The sequence below is a fragment of the Achroia grisella genome, unplaced genomic scaffold, assembly GCF_030625045.1.
Source record: "Achroia grisella isolate CSIRO2021 unplaced genomic scaffold, CSIRO_AGI_Agris_v1 utg842, whole genome shotgun sequence".
Lineage (NCBI taxonomy): Eukaryota > Metazoa > Arthropoda > Insecta > Lepidoptera > Pyralidae > Achroia > Achroia grisella.
In genome coordinates, this window is record NW_026713040.1 from 515,113 (window position 1) to 537,245 (window position 22,133).

At 34.2% G+C, this 22,133-nt stretch overlaps 1 protein-coding gene across 1 annotated transcript in view; it reads left to right on the forward strand.

The window, feature by feature from the left end:
- LOC131852351 (uncharacterized) overlaps window positions 1-15,591 on the forward strand; it is a 40,219-nt gene extending 24,628 nt beyond the window's left edge. Inside the window, exons 3-5 of the mRNA XM_059203019.1 lie at window positions 12,970-13,092; window positions 14,260-14,397; window positions 15,407-15,591. Of these exons, the coding sequence (XP_059059002.1) occupies window positions 12,970-13,092; window positions 14,260-14,397; window positions 15,407-15,591 (446 nt within the window). The remainder of the gene's footprint in view (window positions 1-12,969; window positions 13,093-14,259; window positions 14,398-15,406) is intronic.
- The last annotated feature ends 6,542 nt before the right edge of the window (window positions 15,592-22,133 follow it).

Genomic DNA, 22,133 nt, shown 5'->3' on the forward strand with positions numbered 1-22,133 from the left:
ATATTTAAGTTACCAGTGCGATCATGTGTGTAAATTACGCTCTTCTCATCTTGATTTGGGACTAGATGGCGCTGTGTGATGTATCGTCATTATAGCTTGCAGTTGTTTTGTATGTGCTGAATTTATATATATTATGCATAAGATGTACTTTCGGTAAACCCAGATGGGGCATTGTCAGTGACTGGTGACACTGACAATGCCCCAATGACATGCTGGGGTGAATAAAGAAGTGAAGAAAGAATATAAGCTTCAGAAGGATTATGAATGATGATGATCAGAAGGATGATGAAGACTTGGTAATTATAATAAAATCATGGTTTTGAACTTGTTTGTCGACTCTAGCGATTTCCCAACTTGCCTGCGGTTTGAACGCCGCGATCCATATACCTACCTCGATTAGTGTTAGTTTAGGTTTTTCTATGTATTTCATATACAAATATAAATTTATTCCAAAAAAATATTGAGTTACTAGTTCTATAATATGTACAAAATTCGCTCTGCTTAGTTTCGATACTAAATGTCGCCGTGTGAGGTATCATCATTATAGATTGCAATTTTTTATATGTACTAATTTGATATATATATATATATATATTCTGTACAACATAAACTATAGAAGTACTTTCATGTTCGTTAATTATTACCACAAGACATAGTGGAGGCTTCAAGTGTATTTGATTATAGTGATTAAATGCTTTAATAAGAACGTCACGAGACTGATATTATGGTATACAGGGGCGGACCTACCTCAAGGCTTTTTGGGCTGCAGTCCAGGGCCCTCAGGACACAAAAGACCCCAGTCCCCACTGAAACGATATTTAGAATATAAAAAAATATCTAGAACGTTAAAAAATCTAATAAGTTGGCAATCCTGAGATCAATCATTTCCAACACTGGGAAGAAATTATAATTTTTTTTAAGGTTTTGTATTTTATGTTGGGCTAAAAAGGACTTGTATCCAAAGCCGTAAAATATTAAATAAAAAAAAATCTACCCAAATGCATAGCTATGCAAATGCGCGTCTATATAAAGGAACGGGGAATTTCTGGTCGCTTGTTGTTGGTCGGTGTATTTTTAGTTGAGTAATAAATAATTAGGTAGTCATCTAAGTAGATTTAGCCCAGGGCCCCACAAATTCACGATCCGTACCTGATGGTGTAGTATACTGTAATTAATTTGGAACTTATCTGTGCGTATTTTGGATACAAGAATACGGTACTGAGCTTAGTATATATGCAAGTACTGCAAAATTATACTTTGTAACAAATAGAGAAATTAACATTACAATTATCAGAAATATAACGATAATAAGTACCAAATATTTTATACATTTATAACGAAACTAGCTGTATCTGCGACTAAATAAGAAAAATTATTTAATAATATAATCCACAAATATTGTTTCTAATATCAAAATACTTTCATACAAACATTAATCTCCTCTTTTCAACCCCTTACAACTTTTTTTCTGTATAAAAAGTAGCCTATATCCTTTCACGGGGTCTAGACTATCTGTTTACCAAATTTAATTTTAATCGGATCAGCAGTTTCGGTGTGAAAGCAAGGCAGATAAATAGATAGAGGTAAATTTGAAGTTATAAAATTAGTAAGGGTGAGTCGCGTAACAAACTCGTGTATGTAACAAGTTTATTATTGTATTGACAACACCAAAGCTTACTATTAAATAAATTCTAAATGTAACTTGAATTAGTTTTATCTGTACACACAAGTTTCTTGCTTATTGTTCTTGTGATGAATCTGCATTCCGAATAAGCGGTAGAATAAAAAAACTTGACTATTCAAAAGTGCTAATATTAAGTTTATTTGAATAAAGATTATTTCTATTTCTATTTCTATGCTATTATATGATTGTGAAGAATTTCTTTACTTCTTTGGAACTCAATCGGATTTGTCAAAAACTTTTTGCATTTAATGGACAAATTCTTATGGACCTTTTTAGGCTTAAAGGTCTAACATTTTGTACTTTTATTTAATTATATAAATGACTGTGCACCGGCATGAAATTTGTAGCCTATATGTTATTATTATGTATAAGCTATATTATTGTAAAGTTTCATTAAAATTCATTCAGTAGTTTTTGCGTGAAAGAGTAAACATCCATCCATCCATACTCACAAACTTTCGCATATATAATGTTAGTAAAGTAAACTAAACGACACATATAATTTTGTGTTATTTAATTTATATTCATATAACATTCAAATTCAAATTCAAATTCAAATTCAAAAATCATTTATTCATGTAGGACATTTTAGCCGCTTATGAATGTCAAGTTTTTACATTATAATTTTTTTTCCCTACCGTCCATTTCGGTATATAGATCCAATTGAGAAGAACTGGCAAGAAACTCATTTGATGTACTTTTTTTTTAAATCCAGTTTATTTACAATGCATAGGTATTTATATATGTAGGTGTCTATGTTTAACATTAAATGAAAATTCCGAACATGAAAACTATTGCCATGCACGCTCGTCATTCAAGTAATCGTTTAGTGAGTAATAGGCCTTGCTCAGTAAATATGATTTAACAGATGTTTTGAATTTATTTAAGGTAATTCCAATATATCCTTTGGTATCTTATTGTAAAATTTTATACCTATTCCCATAAAAGACCTATTGACTTTTTCTAAACGATACTTGGGGACAGCAAGTTTGTCTTTAAATCTAGTATTAATATTATGAATATTGCTGTTTTTTGGAAATAAGTCAAGATTTTTATGAACATATAGGATATTTGAATATATAAATTGAGAAGCAACGGTGAGAACATTATATAAGCATCTGACGCGACGTGTTGTGTAGTTTATAGAAGTAGAAAATCTGCCATTTCTTTTAAATTTGTAAAACAATGCGGTATAACCCAGAGGCTCAGCTTGTACATGCAGAAAATTTGGGTATGCTCGCATATTTCATAAAACCATAAACACTTACAGCAACTATTTTGTATTGTATTTTAATGAGTTTATAAGGGGGCCAGTCGGCACCCGCAGCCGATTTGATAATGAAGTGCGTCGGCAACTCGCCGAAACTTGGCCCATTAGGAAATAGTTACAAACGAGCCTCGAGCACTGAATTTTAAACTACCTCGGCACATCTTCCATACTTTTAATCGTGATACCGAGATTACAAGATTGTTTTCGTATCTTTACACAACTATCCGCTAAGTTTAACCATTCTTTTAAGTTGCTTTAATATATCATAGGTATTAGACAACTTTTCCAGCTACCCTAATGCTGTTGGCCGCAGCTGGCCTTTACAGCTTCACCGGACGATAGGGGGTGAGTGCAGATGGCACTCCAAAGCCGCGGAAGGACTTATTGAGCTGTTGAAGGCCAACTGATGGATACGATTTTAGTCTGAGGACACCGCTAGGAGTTCGAACCTCAGCTCAGGCCGTCGTAATTTCGATCCCTATAAAAAAAATACTGGACAATTAACACAGCGCCATGTCAGTCCCACGGTAGACAGAGCTTGTGTTATGGGTACTAGACAACTGATACAAATTCTTGTTTATTTTTGTAAATACATACAAATCACTTAGACCGACACAAACAAACATACTCTTGAATACAAATGTTTGTGCGAGGGTTCGAACCCGCAACCATCGGAAGAATCGGTGTGCTATACCGCTAGACCAATGCGCTCGTTCTTTTTTTAAACCAGTACAAATAAATAATTAAAATAAAACGTGGTAAGGGATACTATGAATTAAAGGACTAAAATCGCTATTAAAAATTGGAGAGAGTGGCGAAAGTTTTGAGAAATTGACCGAAACATAAAAAAAACGTGGTAAGATCCCGTGATTTTTCCTAATTGTCCATAAAATATATTCTTCAATGTTGTCTGATTTAACGCTCCTTACATTTACTTCTCAGTTATAACTTTGTTCGGAGCACAATAGAAATTGATATTCAAGTTTTCTTTATTCGCTAGGACGCGCCTTTTCGATAGCACTCTCTCAAGCTGCGAACACTTGAAATGATGTTTGCTCATGTTCAAGTTTATTTGCATAACTTTTCTTAGTATTGTTAGATATTTTTGTAAAATTGGATTGGAAAATGATGGATGGAGAGCCGTCGTGGCTCTCTTGATGGAAAACTGCAACCGTCATACTAGTTGACTCGTCAGACGTTTTTGCTATATGAATTGTAGTACTAAAATCGTTATTAAAAACTGTAACCGTCATACTAGTTGACTCGTCAGACGTTTTTGCTATATGAATTAAAGTACTAAAATCGTTATTAAAAACTGTAACCGTCATACTAGTTGACTCGTCAGACGTTTTTGCTATATGAATTATAGTACTAAAATCGTTATTAAAAACTGTAACCGTCATACTAGATGACTCGTCAGACGTTTTTGCTATATGAATTATAGTACTAAAATCGTTATTAAAAACTGTAACCGTCATACTAGTTGACTCGTCAGACGTTTTTGCTATATGAATTATAGTACTAAAATCGTTATTAAAAACTGCAACCGTCATACTAGTTGACTCGCCAGACATATTTGCCATATGAATTGAAGTACTAAAATCGCTATAAAAAATTGGAGTAAGTAGCGTGGTGGAAATATTGAAAAATCTTTGCTAAAAATTTGGATACATACGTATGAATAATAGTTTACGTACTATTCTCAGACCTACTGAATATGCACACAAAATTTCATAAGAATCGGTCAAGCTGTTTCGGAGGAGTGTTGTTACAAACACTGACACTCTAAAAAGGACTCCGCAAAAGGTTTGCCATATAAATTAAAATGGCTATTAAAACATAGGGGTTGATGATAGAAGGGTGAAAATTTAGGGTTGTATATGTTTTTAATGCCACATTAAAAAAAAATACTAAAATATAATGTTAGGTGTAGACAATTACTTATCAGTTAGGTGTATGAAAAATACTAGCCGATTCTCAAACCTACTGAATATTCATATAAAAATTCATAAAAATCGGTCAAACCGTTTCGGAGGAGTATGGTAAGTAACATATTGATACGAGAATTTTATATACTAGATATATATAATATATTATTGTTTATGAACAGCACACGGGTATCGAAGAATATAATGTAACGCCTGTGATATCATTCCTGACGACAAAATAATAATGTCTGTCTGTTCTCAGTAACTATGATTATATATATCAAATCAACGTATGTTTATAAGTGTTTTGATATTACACTATCAAAACACTTATGATAAGTTATCTAGTTAGTATATCTGATATCAAGGTAGACTTCAAACTCGTCAGTATGTATATATTTCAGCCATTGAGCTTTATTTTCAAATAAAAAAAAAAGAAATATCTTTATTCATGTAGGTCTATTACAGACTCTTATGATTATGTCAAATCTACTGTCAGTTCGGAATGATTTCGAGATCAGAAGAACTAACAAGAAACTCAGCTCGTATCTTTTTAAAATAAATGTTGTACATGTTTACAATAATACAGATTCATTTAAATTCAAATTCGGGAGAATAGAGTGATTACTAGCATATGCTATTGCAAAAGTAAATAGTCGGTGTTCGTAACCTTTTGGGCGATAAGGTAATGAAATTACAGGATAAGAGGTATGATATCCTTGTCTGATTGAATGGCAAGTGGTATCATGAGTGTCACATGATAATGTGATATTCGTAGTGCTGTTCTGGTGGAGGTATTCAGTTGATTAGTTCTTCTTGTGATGAGACAGCTTTCCGAATGAGCGTTAGGTAAAAAAAATGTGATGACTATTCAATGCTTCAATGTTTATTTGAATAAATGATTTTCGATTCTAGTCTATTCTATCCTATCCTATCCTATCCTATCCTATCCTTACATCACGGTTACTCATTACATATAACAGTTACTCATCATCCTGAATACTGATTTTAAATATGATGCGTTAGACTTTTGCCTCTAAAATCAATGTGCCTAAAATGTTCATGTATATAAGTGACTGTTATTATTTACCATCAGATGGGCAGTCCGCGAGCCCCCTCCGATCGATACCCCATCCAATTCAAACGGGGATCGAAATTACGACGGCCTGAGCCGAGGTTCGTAACCCTAGTGATGCCCTCAGATTAAAGTCGTATCCGTCAGGCAGAAGTTGGCTTTCAGCCGCTCCATAAGTCCTTCCGCGGGTTTGGAGTACCATCTGCACTCGCCCCCTAACGTCCGGTGAAGCTATAAAGGCCAACTGCAGCCAACAGCATTAGAGTAGTCTGAAAAAAAAAATCAGCGTACCAATTAGGTAAAAAATGTCTATTCCATCGTTACTTCAAAACATAGATAAATCCCAGGGGAATAAGAAAATATATTACGAAGACTATTTATTCTTTCTTATTCAATACATAATGTGGACTAATTATGCTGTTCTCCACATCTGTACGCTGTACGTCCCCAACTGTAGACTTTGAATTAAGATGGAAAGTCCAATTGCAAATATGAATAAGAGGAAACATTCCCGTGTCAACAAAGGCCCGACTAAAAATACCATCCGCGAGCGGACTTGGCACAAAGCGTTGCGTTTAAACACTTACGCGCCTTTGAATTATACAACAAAGGGGCGACAGTCGCTCCTGCCTAAATAAAATTTTAAACAATGAATATCATACGTGCCAGGGTACATACGCCCTCGGGCACCTGCGCCGCGAGACAATCCCCTGTCGAACATCAAAAGGTCTCAGGGTGGCTGTAGTTGATGGGAAGCTCGTTCCTTGAAAAATAGCGCCTCTGGCGCAAGGCTCACAGTGGAGAGCAATGTTTTATTTAACGGGTATTATGTACGTTTAATATATAGACTTGTTATCTTTGTGGTTTACCAAACGATTTTAGAAAGGGATTCTTTTTTTTTTAGTTTGGCAATACCATATTTCGATCATATGGATCTGTCCTAACTGATACCCCTCTAAAACAACTAGAGTTGATTTTTGTGCTGCTTTTCACTATAATGGAATAATATATGTGTTTTACTGATGTATAAACTATATTAGTGTAAAGTTTTATCAAAATCCTTTCAATAGTAACAAACGTTCATACATATTCACAAACTTTCGAGTTTGTAATAAGTATTAAAAAGATTACAAACTCGTTAATGGAGAAAAAGCATTTCTTCCATAAATATTCTTTTTATCTTTGTTTTGAAGTTGTTTTTATAGAGTACATGTTTTAAATCGCTCGGTAATTTATTAAATAATATGTAATACGGACGAAGTAGCGGGGCTCAGCTAGTGTACACTTTGCATTAAACGTGATATATCAATAAATATTTGCACGGTGCTGATGCGGTCATGGCCACATGACATACGGACGTTCATTCAATCAATTCTCCATAGATGTGTAGGGGAATATATATTTTTCTATAATGCTTTCTCAACAATTTTATTCTTCAACCAGTTGCCTGTGACTTCGGACCTGTTACCAGCTGCTCAGGTAATTATCAAATGTAGTTGTTAACAATATAATTGAAACAATAATTATATAAATGTTTAATATGCACCTAAAAATATTTAAAAAAACATATGTACTTATATATAAATGTGCTGAAAAACGCGTATGCTTGAGAGAACGAAGCTTTATGTAGAAGTGGCGCACTATAAAAGTAGAAATAGTTAATATATCAATACAAAATACATACACATACAAATGCTAAACGTATTAAATATATAATTTTATAAACATGTACATATGTATATATTTAAGATTATAGGAACATTTAATAAATTAAATTAAATGATATTCGGTAGATGTTAAAATTAAACCATATCTTTAACTTATAAATCTGCCTGAAAAAAGATTTAAATGTCATATAAAACAATTCCTTTGCAAAAAAGCTTATTAAAAAATTGAAGAATTCGTTAACAACAATAATGTTTTTATAGAAAACTGAAAATCTATAGCACTGACAATATTATCTGATTACACTAATAATGAGTGCGTAGCGATTTCTATGTTGATTATCGCATGCCTCTTACTTGTTATACTGTAATTATTATATAAAAAAAATCTATTCAAAAGTGCTTATAATGAGTTTATTTGAATAAAGATTATTCCTATTTCTAAACAAACAATAATACAAAAAAAAATACTATATACATATGTATATATAAAGAAAATATGTAACTAAACTACAACTAAACTAAGAGTTAAAAACAATGTAATTAATTAATAAAAAAAACAAAAAATTAATAAATAATATCACATTTTTGAACGCTTCATTGCAGAAGATAAATAAACATGTTATTTATTATAAAAACTTTGTTAACTGTACTTCATAAATAATGAATTTGAATTAGAAATTTATAGTACAGAAAACCCGATAAAATCTAAGATTTGTTTTCGAGTAAACTCTATAATTTGCAAAATTATAGAGTTTATGAGTTAGTTAGTTAATATTTTTTCTACCAAATATTATTAATAATATATAATAATAATAATAAAGTATTTATTATCAGACTTACTCAGTTTGTTAGTATTACAGTTTTCTTATAGTTAATGTTAGTTACGTACAGACACAAATTACACGCACAAATATAAATAACAAAGAAATAAATAATAATAATAACTATTTATGATATCAATTTCAATATTTGCATACCCGTAATAGTAATAGTATGCAAATATTGAAATTGTATCATAATTATTTTAATACAATATGTCATTAAATTTCTTTTCATTAAAACATTATAATAGGCGCCACAATAAAATAATAAATGTCACAGTATTCCACTAATGTCACACAATATTATTAAAGTTATAATTACATTAAGTCAAAGTTCGTATGTCAAATAATTCCTTATACTGTAGAGATTTGTAACTTCTGAAGACAATCATTAGAAAAAAAAAATATATAAGAAAATATTACTGAAGACAATGGCTGTATGGGCTGAGTCCTTTTGCCTTTCCCTCAAAAGGGAAAAACTGAACCAAAAAAAAAAGTTATTTACAATTAACCACTCATGTAACTTTGCCCTAAAATGGCTTATATTACATTGTTTGATAGTATGCGGAATTTTATTATAAATATATATAATGACTATGATTTCATGATTGGTGTTAAATTTTACACTATTATTCAGTTGCTATTTGTGATAACTAGTCAGTGGTTTATTTTATTATAAACAAAGAGAAATTCTAAGAAATTCTCTCAACATATATATATACACATATATAGTATATAGCCCTGGCTTTTCTATAATAAATATGCATTGCACGAAATCTGTGTGCGTTACGGTTTTTGTCTTGATTGCCGCATGAGTGCTTCCCGAATGAGTAAGAATAAAAAAAATACTGCTTAAAAGTGCTTAGCAATATGTGCAATGCCACTTAGTATATATTGTAACATATAGTGAATATATATTGCATATAATGTCAAAGGTAGTCTGGAAGAGATTGCTTAGCGATAAGACCGCCTTTTGTATCAGTGTATATTTTCCATTTTAATTGTTTTTTTTTTTTTTGTTCTGTAATTGGTGCAATAAAGAGTATAAAAAAAAAAAAAAAATAAAAATAAAAAATAAAATAATGGACGAATAAAGGTTTTTATCTAAACAATATGGTAGGGGTTAAATAGGGGTTGAAAATTGCAAACGATGTCACGGATATAAGATTGTTTTTTATAATTAAATTTTATTTCTTTCAATTGATATGAAGTCACGGATAAAATCTAGTTTCGTGTAATTTAATATTATTTGTTCTTATTCATATCATTCATTCATAATTTAAGAGCTACGCTCTTGTCGGTGGAGCTCTTGCCACTTTCCGCGATCTTCCATCATGCTCTTTAATTCTTGATACGACACAACTCCCATCTTCTGTTTAATTTGTTCGATGTAGCTGTGCCTTGGTCTTCCCCTCCCCCTCTTTCCTTCTATTTTCCCCTCTATAATAATTTTCATGAGATCATCGTGCCGTATCAAGTGTCCCAACATTTGTCCTCGTCTATTTTCTATTGTGTTCCATATTTGTCTTTTTTCTTTAACCCTGTGTACTTCTTCGTTTCTTACTTTATCTTTCCATCCTTCTTCAATAACACATTTCAAAAGCCTCCAGTTTGTCTCTTTCTTTTTGATTACGCCCGATATATTTATCTGCGTTATATATATTATATATAAAATTCTCGTGTCACAGTTTTCGTTCCCATACTCCTCCGAAACGGCTTGACCGATTCTCATGAAATTTTGTGAGCGTATTGAGTAGGTCTGAGAATCGGCCAACATCTATTTTTCATCCCCCTAAATGTTAGGGGTAGTCCAGCCCTAATTTTTTATTTTTATTTTAAGGCAAAACAACGTTTGCCGGGACAACTAGTATATATATATATTTTTACACCACACAAGCATACAGCCCATCTAATAGTAATAGGTTACCGTAACCTATGGATGCCTGAAACAAAAATAGTTTAGTTACTAGAAAGAATTAAAAATAATAGGTTTTTTTTGTAGTTTTTCTATTAATATATTAAAAATATAAAAATACATATATTTCTCATTATAATATTAGTACAGAAAGACAAACAAACAAATACGCTTTCTGGTTTATAATATTGTGAAAGATTTTTATTTAGAACCCCAAGAAAAAGGACGAAGGGACGGCCCCTTTTAAAACGGAATTTATTTATAAGAGACTTTAAAAGGATCTCGCCTCTCAACTGTTAAGTACGTCTGTCAAAAAAAAGTACAAAACTTTTTATTACAAAGTTTGTATATATAGAAATACTTGAGTATATACTCAACGGATGAATAATAAATATTACGTTTTAACATTATAAACGCAAAAACTTGTCTATCCGTTCGTTTGTTATATTTTTACTACTAAACAGCTAAGTTTCTCCTAATAATTTTTATATATTGGTTTAAATTTGATGCGGTCATTATTTATACGTATAATTAGTTAAAATCACGGGATCTTACCACGTTTTATATTTATTGAGTTGCCCTTATTTCGACTAAAATAAAGTGTATAATATTAAAGTGTATAATATGAATGTGGATGGATGTAAAGGGAGGGGACGCCCTAAGAAAAGATGGATAATCTATCCATCTTTTCTTAGGGAAAGGGTTAGTAGTAGGGTTAGGGTTTCTTTCTCTTCTTTTTTTTGTGAAAGATGATATGAATAAAAGAAGAGTATGTTCAGATATGACGACCGATAGAGAGCAGTGGAAGAGAATGACATACTGCGCCGACCCCAAATAATGGGATAAAGGCAAGGCAATGAGGCCGTTATTTCGACCGCCATGATCATGGGTAAACTGAAGAGCAGCGGGTAAATAAAATCTTTTTTATGGATAGACATATATGTCAATGATTTTGCCGAAAAGATAGATTGTATCACTCTATATTAATTATTTATAAGAACCTTATAAATTGCGGAGTTACTGAGTTAACAAATAAAAAAAAAAAAATAAAAAACACATCAATTTTGAAATACAGTTAAAATAAATGAAACGGTTTAATCTTTAATCAAAACAATCTAATATCAATAAATTAATATTGGACTCATTTATTATTACATATTATCAATGACAGACAAACTGAGAACTCATCTAAGTATTTCCCTTCCAATCGATCTCCCGTCCAATTCAAACGGGGATCGAAATTACGACGGCCTGAGTCGAGGTCCGAACCCTTAGTGGTGCCCTGAGACTAAACTCGTATCCGTCAGGCGGGAGTTGGCCTTCAGCCGCTCTGTAATACCTTCCGCGGGTTTGGAGTGCCATCTGCACTCGGCCCCTATCGTCCTGTGAAGCTGTAAAGGCCCGCTGCGGCAGCATTAGAGTAGTTTGAGAAGAAATGTGTATCACGTTATCATGTGATACCACCTAACAGAGAATGGAATGAACATGGCCGCTGATTCAGGGTTTTTCTTTAAGTCCTAATCTCCAATCTAATCTTAATCTTTAATATCTTTTTAATCTTTAAACGCTTATCTTATAAAAAATGTAAAGAAACTCAATTGGCTGTTCTCGTACATCATAGTTACTCTGCGTGATCGAATCAGAAATGAGGAGATCCGCAGAAGAACCAGAGTGACCGATATAGCCTGAAGAATCGCGACTCTGAAGTGGCAATGGGCAGGGCACATAGCTCGTAGGACAGATGGCCGTTGGGGCAGTAAAGTCCTCGAGTGGCGACCACGGACCGAAAGACGCAGCGTGGTGGTCCGGTCAGCTCCAGCAAGGTGGACCGACGATCTGGTCAAGATCGCTGGAAAGCATTGGATGCGAGCAGCGCAGGACCGATCGTCGTGGAGATCTTTGGGGGAGGCCTATGGCCAGCAGTGGACGTCTTCCGGGCTGCGATGATGATGATGATGATGATGTACATATTTTGACCGGTTTTCTCGTGGCAAATACATGTTTATGTGATTCAAATGTTGATCCACCTGATGTTAAGTGGTAATCATCTGGTATACATAGATAAGGGGGCGTACATAAATTAATGAGATGTTTAAGGGGGAGAGGGCGTTGAGTAAAATCTCATCTAATCTTACGTTGGAGAGAGGAGTGTCTCGATAATATAACGCAATTATTTTTCTGATTGAAACTATAAAAAATTATACTATTTTGGTCCATTTAATCCAGATTGTACATACTTATTACACTTATAAGCATATACAATCTGGATTAAATTGACGACCTCAGTGATCTAGCGGTCTAGCACACCGCTTTACGACCGATGGTCGCGGGTTCGATTCCTCGCACGGCACAAACATTTGTATTCATGAGTATGATTGTTTGTATCAGCTAGCTTAACTTGGGTCTAGATGGCGCTATGTGAATTATCCTGAGATTATTATTATTTATATATATTTTATATATCTCCCATTTTACTAGGGTAATACGTTCTTACGTTATTATTATTATTATTATTATTATTATATATAATATACAGCGTGTATGGACTGCTTTATTCTGTTTAGTGTTACTTTCAAGATTGTATGTAAGAGCAGTGAGCTTGATTGCAGAGCATGGGTGCAAGGAGTTCCGGTGCAAGCAGCGTGAGTTCTGCGTGAGTGCAGACCTAACTTGCGATGGCGTAGATCACTGTGCCGACGGCTCTGACGAGGATACAGCCTCACTCTGCCCCGGTATGTCGTCTTATTATTACATAGTATAGAATAGAAATAACAAATCATTTATTCAAATAAACTTAATTTAAGCACTTTTGAATAGTCATATTTTTTTATTTTTTTTTTATTGGATTGTTTGGGCTATTGTCAGATGTGTAACACCTGTAGCACTGCGACCTACATAGATCTATTGTGCTCGCCCTTTTCAGAGTTCGCTACCTAGACCCGTCAGGGACAAGAATTGAAGGATATTCTTAGGAGCGATCGTTTTTATCTCCTCGGAATATTAATAAAAAACAAATTGTTATGAATAGTCATAACAATTTGTTTTTTATCTACCACTCGTTTGGAAAGCTGTCTCATTACAAGAAGAACGAGCAAGAAACTTCTGTGTTGCTCTTTTAAATAATCCTTGTAAGTTTATATTTACAAGTCGAAACGTGTGAATACAAACTACCAACCAGCACTAATTTTCGGGTCAAATATAAATGTGCAATAAGATTAAATCAGTCGTAGTGATAAGAGCAGACCAGTCCCTACAAGCAGCACTCGTTTACGAGTATGACGGATGAGCCAGCCATCACTGCACTCGACCATATTTTAGGGAGCCCAATAATACAAAGTCGCTGTCGCTGTCTGTCCCTATGTGTGCTCAAATCTTTAAAACTACACAACGGATTTTGAAGCGGTTTTTTTAATAGATAGAGTGATTCAAGAGGAAGGTTTATATATATAATTCATGTACACCCGTGCGAGCTGGGGCGAGTAGCTAGTTCTATATATAGAATGGATACCTAATAATCTTTGACCGGAAAATAATTTATTACGAAGAAGACATACTTTATCGTTTATTTATTTATTTATTTATTTACGTCACACTAAGTGAGCTATGTATTTTTTACATTGCACTGAATAAAATATTTTTCTTTCTTTCTTTCTTCTTCTTTCTTTACAGTTTCCCAATATGCCCACTTAGGAACATTGTATACATATACACACTTATAAAACACTACTTACTAATACACACACTAATTACACAAGAAAAAATTAAATTAAATTAAAAATAATAATAATAATCTTAATTTTCCATACTACATAAATAATCTACTGCCATCCTACGATTTATATTAAATAGTCAGAAAAAGTCGCTGGTGATAGCTAGTGAGATGTTCGGTTGTGATGCAGACGGCAGTGGCGCGGGCGCCGGCGGTGCGTGGTTGGCGATAGCCGCCGGCTGCGCAGCGCTCGCAGCGCTTGCAGCCGCGGTCGTCTTCTGTTGTATGTGTCGCCGGCGCGCTGTCTCGCAGCGCACGCATTTACACTGTACGTACCTACCTGTATTTTGTAAAACATAATACTAATATCTATAGACAATTCACACACCGTTATCTATTCCTAAGCTAAGCAGAGCTTGTGTTATGGGTACTATACATTTTTTTGTAAATATATATACAGATAACATCGGAAATGATATGAAAAATCATACTCATGAATACAGAGGAATGGAACATCGGTGTAAAACTGCCGAAATATAGGCAACTGTATAATAATAAACAAAATGTGGTATGAGCCCGTGATTATGTTAAATTTACATATCAATAATGACCTCGTTATATTTTTAAAGTGTACATATATTTTCGTTAGTAATTATACAGTATTACATAGAATACAGTATTATTTTAGTTACTTATTATTTTTTACAAAATTATTAACAGATAAATAATCCAAATAATATCCAAATATACATAATAATAATAAGAACCCCGGCCGACTGTGCTTCTACAGGGGGTATGTTGCCATCTCCTCTCCTTAAGAGGGGAGATGAGAATTTTTCGATAAAAATAATAATAATAATAAAAATGTTGCCATCTCCTCTCCTTAAGAGGGGAGATGAGAATATTTGGAAAAAAAAAAGATAATTGCCAAATTGAGTTACAGTATTTGTTATTTATTAAAAAATCTCTTTTATAGAGTAATAAATATATTTTAATAATTGTTTTGAAGTTGCTTTTATAAAGTGCATATTTTTAATAACCCTGTAATTCATGAAATTAATTTTTACACCACGTATGTGGCAAACAAACATACGGCCAATCTGATGGTAAACGGTTACCGCAGCCTATGAACGTCTGAAACACCAGGGGTGTAGCGTTGCCGACCCTTAAGAAACCTTAATATACCCTTCTTGAAAAACCCCATGCTGTAGTCTCTCGAGAAAACCTCGACAGGTGAACTACCTGTCCGAGACCACTTACACTGATAACGAGCATTGTTTAATAAACATCTAATCTATTATAAATATATATCTTTTTGTGTGATGCTGCGTTTCCAGTGCAACAAATGGCGAGCAGCAACGGCGCCGGCGCTGGAGGCGCGGCGGCGCCGGCCGGTGGTGTCAAGCCGGCCTCCTCGCCTAGCGGCAGCACGCGGCTGCCGGGAAACTGGGCGCTCCCTGCGGGCCCGCGCGGGTACAGTGCGGCGCGGCCGGGCCGCCTGCGGGCGCGGGCGCAGCGCTGAGCGCGGCCCCGCACAAGGACGAGTGGTTCGTCTGAGGCGGCCCGACGGGCCCGCGGGGCGGGGGCGCCGTACCGGCCCCCGGCGCCAAACTCTCGCGCAATACCCCTATCTATATATGTACTTGATTTAGCGAGGATTTTTTTAGGTGAATTTTTACTCGTTTAGTGGATGGCGCGCCGCGCCGCTCGCGTGTCGTGGGTGTCCAGTTTTTGGTGTTACGATAAACGCAATGTAAATTTATCGATATGACATTAAACATTTTTGGCTTATTGTTCGTATGTTATTGAGTTGTTATTCCGCTCGCATTCCCCATGAAACTGTACCTTAACCGTTTCCCAAAAATAAACATCTTGTACATCTAAAAAGCGCTAAACTTTAAGCACTTTTGAATACTTAATTAACAAACAGGATTAAGTAATTTAATTATATATGAAATTTCAAAATAATTAATTATAATAATAATCCTGAACAGTTTACACAACGCCATCTTGTCGCAAGCTAATATTACAAGTGTTTTAGAGTGGAGACCGCGAATTGGCAAACGTAGTGTAGGACGCCCCGCAGCTAGGTGAAGTGACGACATAGGTAGGGTTGCGGGTAGTAACTGGATGAGAAGGGCTGAAGATCATGCCCAGTGGCGTGCCTTGGGAGAGGCCTATATCCAGCAGTGGCCTGCAGTGGGCTGATGATGATGATGATAAATCTTGAATGCAAATGTATGTGACGTGGGAGGAATCGAACCTGCGACATTGGCAAATAAGGCGGTGTGCCAATAAACCACCGAGTCGGTTTGATTAGTTTAGCCCTTAAAATCTAAGCTTACCTTTGTTTCTATAAAATTACTTAGAATTAACTTTGACTGAGAAATGAGAATCGAACTTTGGAACTTAGAAACTTATTTACTTAATACTCAACTTAGCACTCATAGCTACATCAATTACTTACGTAATTACTGCTCGCCTTGAGGGAGGTAGCGCCTCAATCAAATAGCCTCGGAGGCGTGAGCATATTGAGTAGGACGAAAAAGGTCGCCCTAACAACGTGATGGGGTCTGCCCTACACCATCTAGAAGATCGCCCTAACAACGAGATGGCGCCTGCCCTACATTATCTAAAAGGTCGTCCTAACAACGAGATGGGGCCTGCCCTACATTATCTAGAAGGTCGCCCTAACAACGAGATGGGGCCTGCCCTACATTATCTGGAAGGTCGCCCTAACAACGAGATGGGGCCTGCCCTACATTATCTAGAAGGTCGCCCTAACAACGAGATGGGGCCTGCCCTACATTATCTAGAAGGTCGCCCTAACAACGAGATGGGGCCTGCCCTACATTATCTAGAAGGTCGCCCTAACAACGAGATGGGGCCTGCCCTACACCACACATGGCCGGCCACCGCTCTCGGAATCGGGGTAGAATCCTAACGCAACCTCGCAACTCCGGCAAAGGCGCTCGTAGGTACAATGTGTGGTTTTTTAGTAGGTAAGAAGAAACACCCCCTAGTCACCCCTTCAGTGGGGGACGATCTTTTTAAGGTTTTTCCACACAATGAAAAAGGTACATCAATTAGATAAATTACAAACGGTATCTACTTTAAAAGTATGGTTAAATTACGAATATGTCTCGTGGAGAACTTAAAAAAATTACATTCCAAGAACGATTACCATCGTAATCCATCTGATAACGAAGTACGTGCGTCCATTAAGGTATATCCAATGATTGATGGCACCCATCGCGCCTGTACAGTCAGCTACAAAAATATATTACTTGACAGAGTTGTTTGACAGAGCGGTTTAGCACACCTCTTTATTTCTGATGATCGCAGATTCGATTCCTAACATGATACAAACATTTGTAAGCTTGTTTAATATAATATGAATAATTTTTCCCGTTTATTCAACAATTTTCACTGATGCTTCGCTTCTATTGGTCATAGCGTAATGTTATATAGCTTAAATCCTTCCTCGACAAATGGACTATCCAACACAAAAATAATATTTCAATTCGAACCAGTAGTTCCTGAGATAAACGCGTTCAAACAAACAAACAAACTTTTCAGCTTTATAATATTAGTATAGATAGATATCTGGACGATTCACACAGCGCCATCTAGTCCCAAGCTAAGCAGAGCCTGTTTTTAATAACTGATTTATTTGTTGATACATAATAATGCTGAAGTGTAAATTGAACGGAGAATGGTAAGTTCGGGTGTTATATGAACGTGGAGCGCTGTAAAATGTTGACGACTGTACTGTGACAGAACGTACAAGGAAGGTAAACTGTGGATCCAGAATTTAGAAATACTTTCACTGTTTGAAAGGTAATATTATTGTATAATATTATAAGCTATATAACATATTTATATACATAAATAAAATTGGAATGTCTGTTCGTTACTTCAAATTAGGTTTCAACTAAATGCATGTAAAAGTATATATGGTACTTACACAAAGAAAATAATTTGAAAAATGTTAAGTTTGTTCCTGCTAATATCTGAAACGGCTTGACCGATTTTGATGGTACTTACGCTCGCATATATAGCAAATTTTATATAGAGTAACTTTGACAACTTTTTACTGACATTTTATTTATTTTCATAAAAAGAAGTTAATTTTTACGCTGCGCATCACTGATGATATATAAAAAGGAATAACAACAATTATATCTCAGGACAATGCACACAACGCCATCTAGTATTAAGCTAAGCAGAACTTGTGTTATGGGTAGGTACTAGACAACTGATATCAATATATAAACACATTTTCGTTTGAAAATAAATATACATACATACAATCAAATAATATTAATGCAAATGTTCGTAACAAAACGTTCGAGGAATCGAACGCGACAATTTCAAGATATATCTATTTCGCTAACTATTAAATATACACACATATATAATAATAATAATAATATCTCAAGACAATTCACACAGCGCCATCTAGTCCCAAGCTAAGCAGAGCTTGTGTTATGGGTACTAGACAACTGATATAAATACAGGGATACAGTTTTTTTTTTAAATAAATACATATTATATTAGAAAACACCCAGACCGATACAAACAATCATACTCATTAATACAAATGTTTGTACCGTGCGAGGAATCGAACCCGCGACCATAGGATAGTAAAGCGGTGTACTAAACCACTAGACCACCGAGGCTGTCATATATATATATATATATATAAACACCTCTTTGGGCACTTTGTTGATCACGCCACAACCTAAACACTTGCTGATTCCACCTTTTGCACTGAATAACTTGACTCCTATCGCGTATATCTCAGGCGGTATGGCAACGTCGCATTCTACTTTGCGATATATATATTCGTCGATAGTACGATATACTCGACACTTCTTTTACTAATAATTCGTGACTGAATGGCTCCGAACGGCTAAATTTTTGGTATACACAAAGACTTTTTGGCTCTGAATATATTTCAAAAATCAATTAATTATGTTGATCACTTTATATACTCGTCCTTACTGCGATACTTATTTTCATCCGAATATATATAGATACCGTAACGGTCTATCAATTATGAATTTATTAATTTACTAATGTAGATATTTTATATTCGCAATGCTCCATACATGCAAGCTCCAGCAACGGTGGAGGCAGGGTCCCCCCTGCACCGTACACCGCACCCCGCGCACACAAACAAAGTAGATATTTTTTGAATACACAAAGACTTTTTGGCTCTGTATATATATTTCAAAAATCAATTAATTGTGTTGATCACTTTATATACTGGTCCTTACTGCGATACTTATTTTAATCCGAATATATATAGATACCGTAACGGTCTATCAATTATGAATTTACTAATCTAGATATTTTATATTCGCAATGCTCCATACATGCAAGCTCCAGCAACGGTGGAGGCAGGGGGAGCACCGTACACCGCACCCCGCGCACACAAACAAATTAGAATAAATTAAATTCATAAGATTATTTATATATTTCGACTGCCTCGGTGGTCACACCGCTTTACATCCGATGGTCACGGGTTCGATTTCTCGCACGGTGCAAACATTTGTACTCATCGGTCATCGATTGTTTTCATCGGTCTGGGTATTTATATGTATATTATATATGTATTTACAAAATAAAAATATCTATTTATATCACAGTATATAATTGTAGGGCTATTTATTATATTTTTATAAACGGTTATCTTTTTCCATCGCACCGCTCGCTATCGACAGTGAATTCATAGAAATGTCACTCTAAAAACAAAAATAGTTTTGTGTTTTGTATTTCAAATACTAAATGCAAAATAGGTATTTTCAAAATACTTTTTCAAAATAAAGTACCTTTTGAATTTTTGTCCAAACCTCAGATATTTTATTTATTTTAGGTATATCAATCATTACATAGTGTAGTATAAAACAAAGTCGATGTCGCATCTAACAGTACATAAATAAAGAAAGAAGACTTTTTGGCTCTGATACCGTAACGGACTATCAATTATGAATTTATTATACCTAATCTAGATATTTTATATTCGCACTTATACATACATTATAATATCCGCCTCCATTCATTGTAATATACTAAATAGTTGAATAAAACTGAATAAGCAGTTGCTCCACTCTATAGGTATGCGTCGTCGTCGTATGCTGTTCATTTTTTCACTCGTTTTGGCGCCAAGAGAGGGTCACATAGTCGTGGTCAAGTTAAGAACTTATAATTTAATTTTGATGACAATAGATACAAGTAAAAAGTAGGTATTATATTAATGTACGTAAGTACTGTACTTAAAAATATTTATACTTTATAGTACATTTGAAAAACTTAACACTTAAGGACTTGTACATATACATGTACATACTGCCATTTTCTCTTAAAGACATCCAGAGAAGTACTATTTATCAAATACGAGGTGTGCACCGACCTTTGACCTTATAACAGCTGATTCGCGCGTAACGAATTACATTGCTACTTACATTACTATTTTATAGTGGATATTTCACTATAAAATATTATTATTTCTTTAGATTATGACATAATAGCATAGTTTACATGATTTTTAGGGAAACATACGATAAAAAAAATTCCCGTAAAATGTAAAAGATAAAAAATGGTTATTGTTGGTTATCCTTGAGAGATAGACATATACCATCACGGACTTTTTTGTTGACCTTATTTTGATACATCTCAAAGCACTAGACAATACGCATTTTCATTAAACAGTATTGTATTTTTTTTATTTATTTAACTTTAATGCACAAAAAAATTTGTACATGTGGCGGACTTAATATCTTGCCGCGTTATTTACCAGGCAACCATGAGTGGTGCAGCGAAAGATTATTGGCGGTGCACTAATATAAATAAGAAATGTCAAAAAATGATATATAAATACAAAGCAAAATATACATTTCTATAAAAAAATAACAATATACATACATAAATATATAACCCATAAATGTATAAATAAATACATAATGATCCTATAATCAAATTATAAGTACAGTCTCAAATTGAAAGTAAGAAAAACAGAAAATATAGAGAGAACTATAGGGATATAACAGAAAGATGTGAAAAAAAGGAGAAGGACAGTAAAAAAGTTACAAATTTAATAATGTTCCCGCAATTTCTGTTTAAATGAATTTATTACATTATTATATATATTAGGCATACGACTAGCCTTATGACTGTTACTTTTTTTTAATCTATACATCTATACATGTAAATAAAATTGGAGTGTCTGTTTGTAATATTGAAATAACCGTTTTTTACTACTTGCATATGAATATAAATACGGTACATACACCAAAATAACATATTTTACAAGTTTTGTCTGTCTGTCTGTTTGTTCCGGCTAATCTCTGAAATAGCTGGACCGATTTTGACGGGACTTTTTTTGGCAAGTAGCTGATGTAATAAGGAGTAACTTACGCTACTGTTATTTTAGAAAAATAAAATAAAATTTCACGCGGACGAAGTCGCTGGGGTCAGCTAGTCTATAGATATACCGAGATTTAATATTTAAGTTGCTATTATGTTGTTGACAAAATTTTACTGTAATGTTACTATTACGTTATCCTACACAATTTGTATTATTTTGGATGAATAAATAAATAAATAAATAATAATCTATACATCTATACATATAGGTAAAATTGGAGTGTCTGTTTGTAATATTGAAAAAACCGTTTTTTACTACATGCATATGAATACATATAAGGTACATATACCAAAATAACAATTTTTATAATTTTTGTCTGTCTGTCTGTCGGTCTGTTTGTTCCGGCTAATCTCTGAAATGGCTGGACCGATTTTGACTGTACTTTTTTTGGCAGGTAGCTGATTTATAAGGAGTAACTTAGGTTACTTTTATTTTAGAAAAATAAAGTTAAATTCCACGCGGACGAAGTCGCGGGAACAGCTTGTTTTTAATAAAAACTTCTTTTTTGTGGTACTTGAGAATGTTGAAGCCTGTTGTTTGTAATATTGAAATAACCGTTTTTTACTACTTGCATATGAATATAAATACGGTACATACACCAAAATAACATATTTTACAATTTTTGTCCGTCT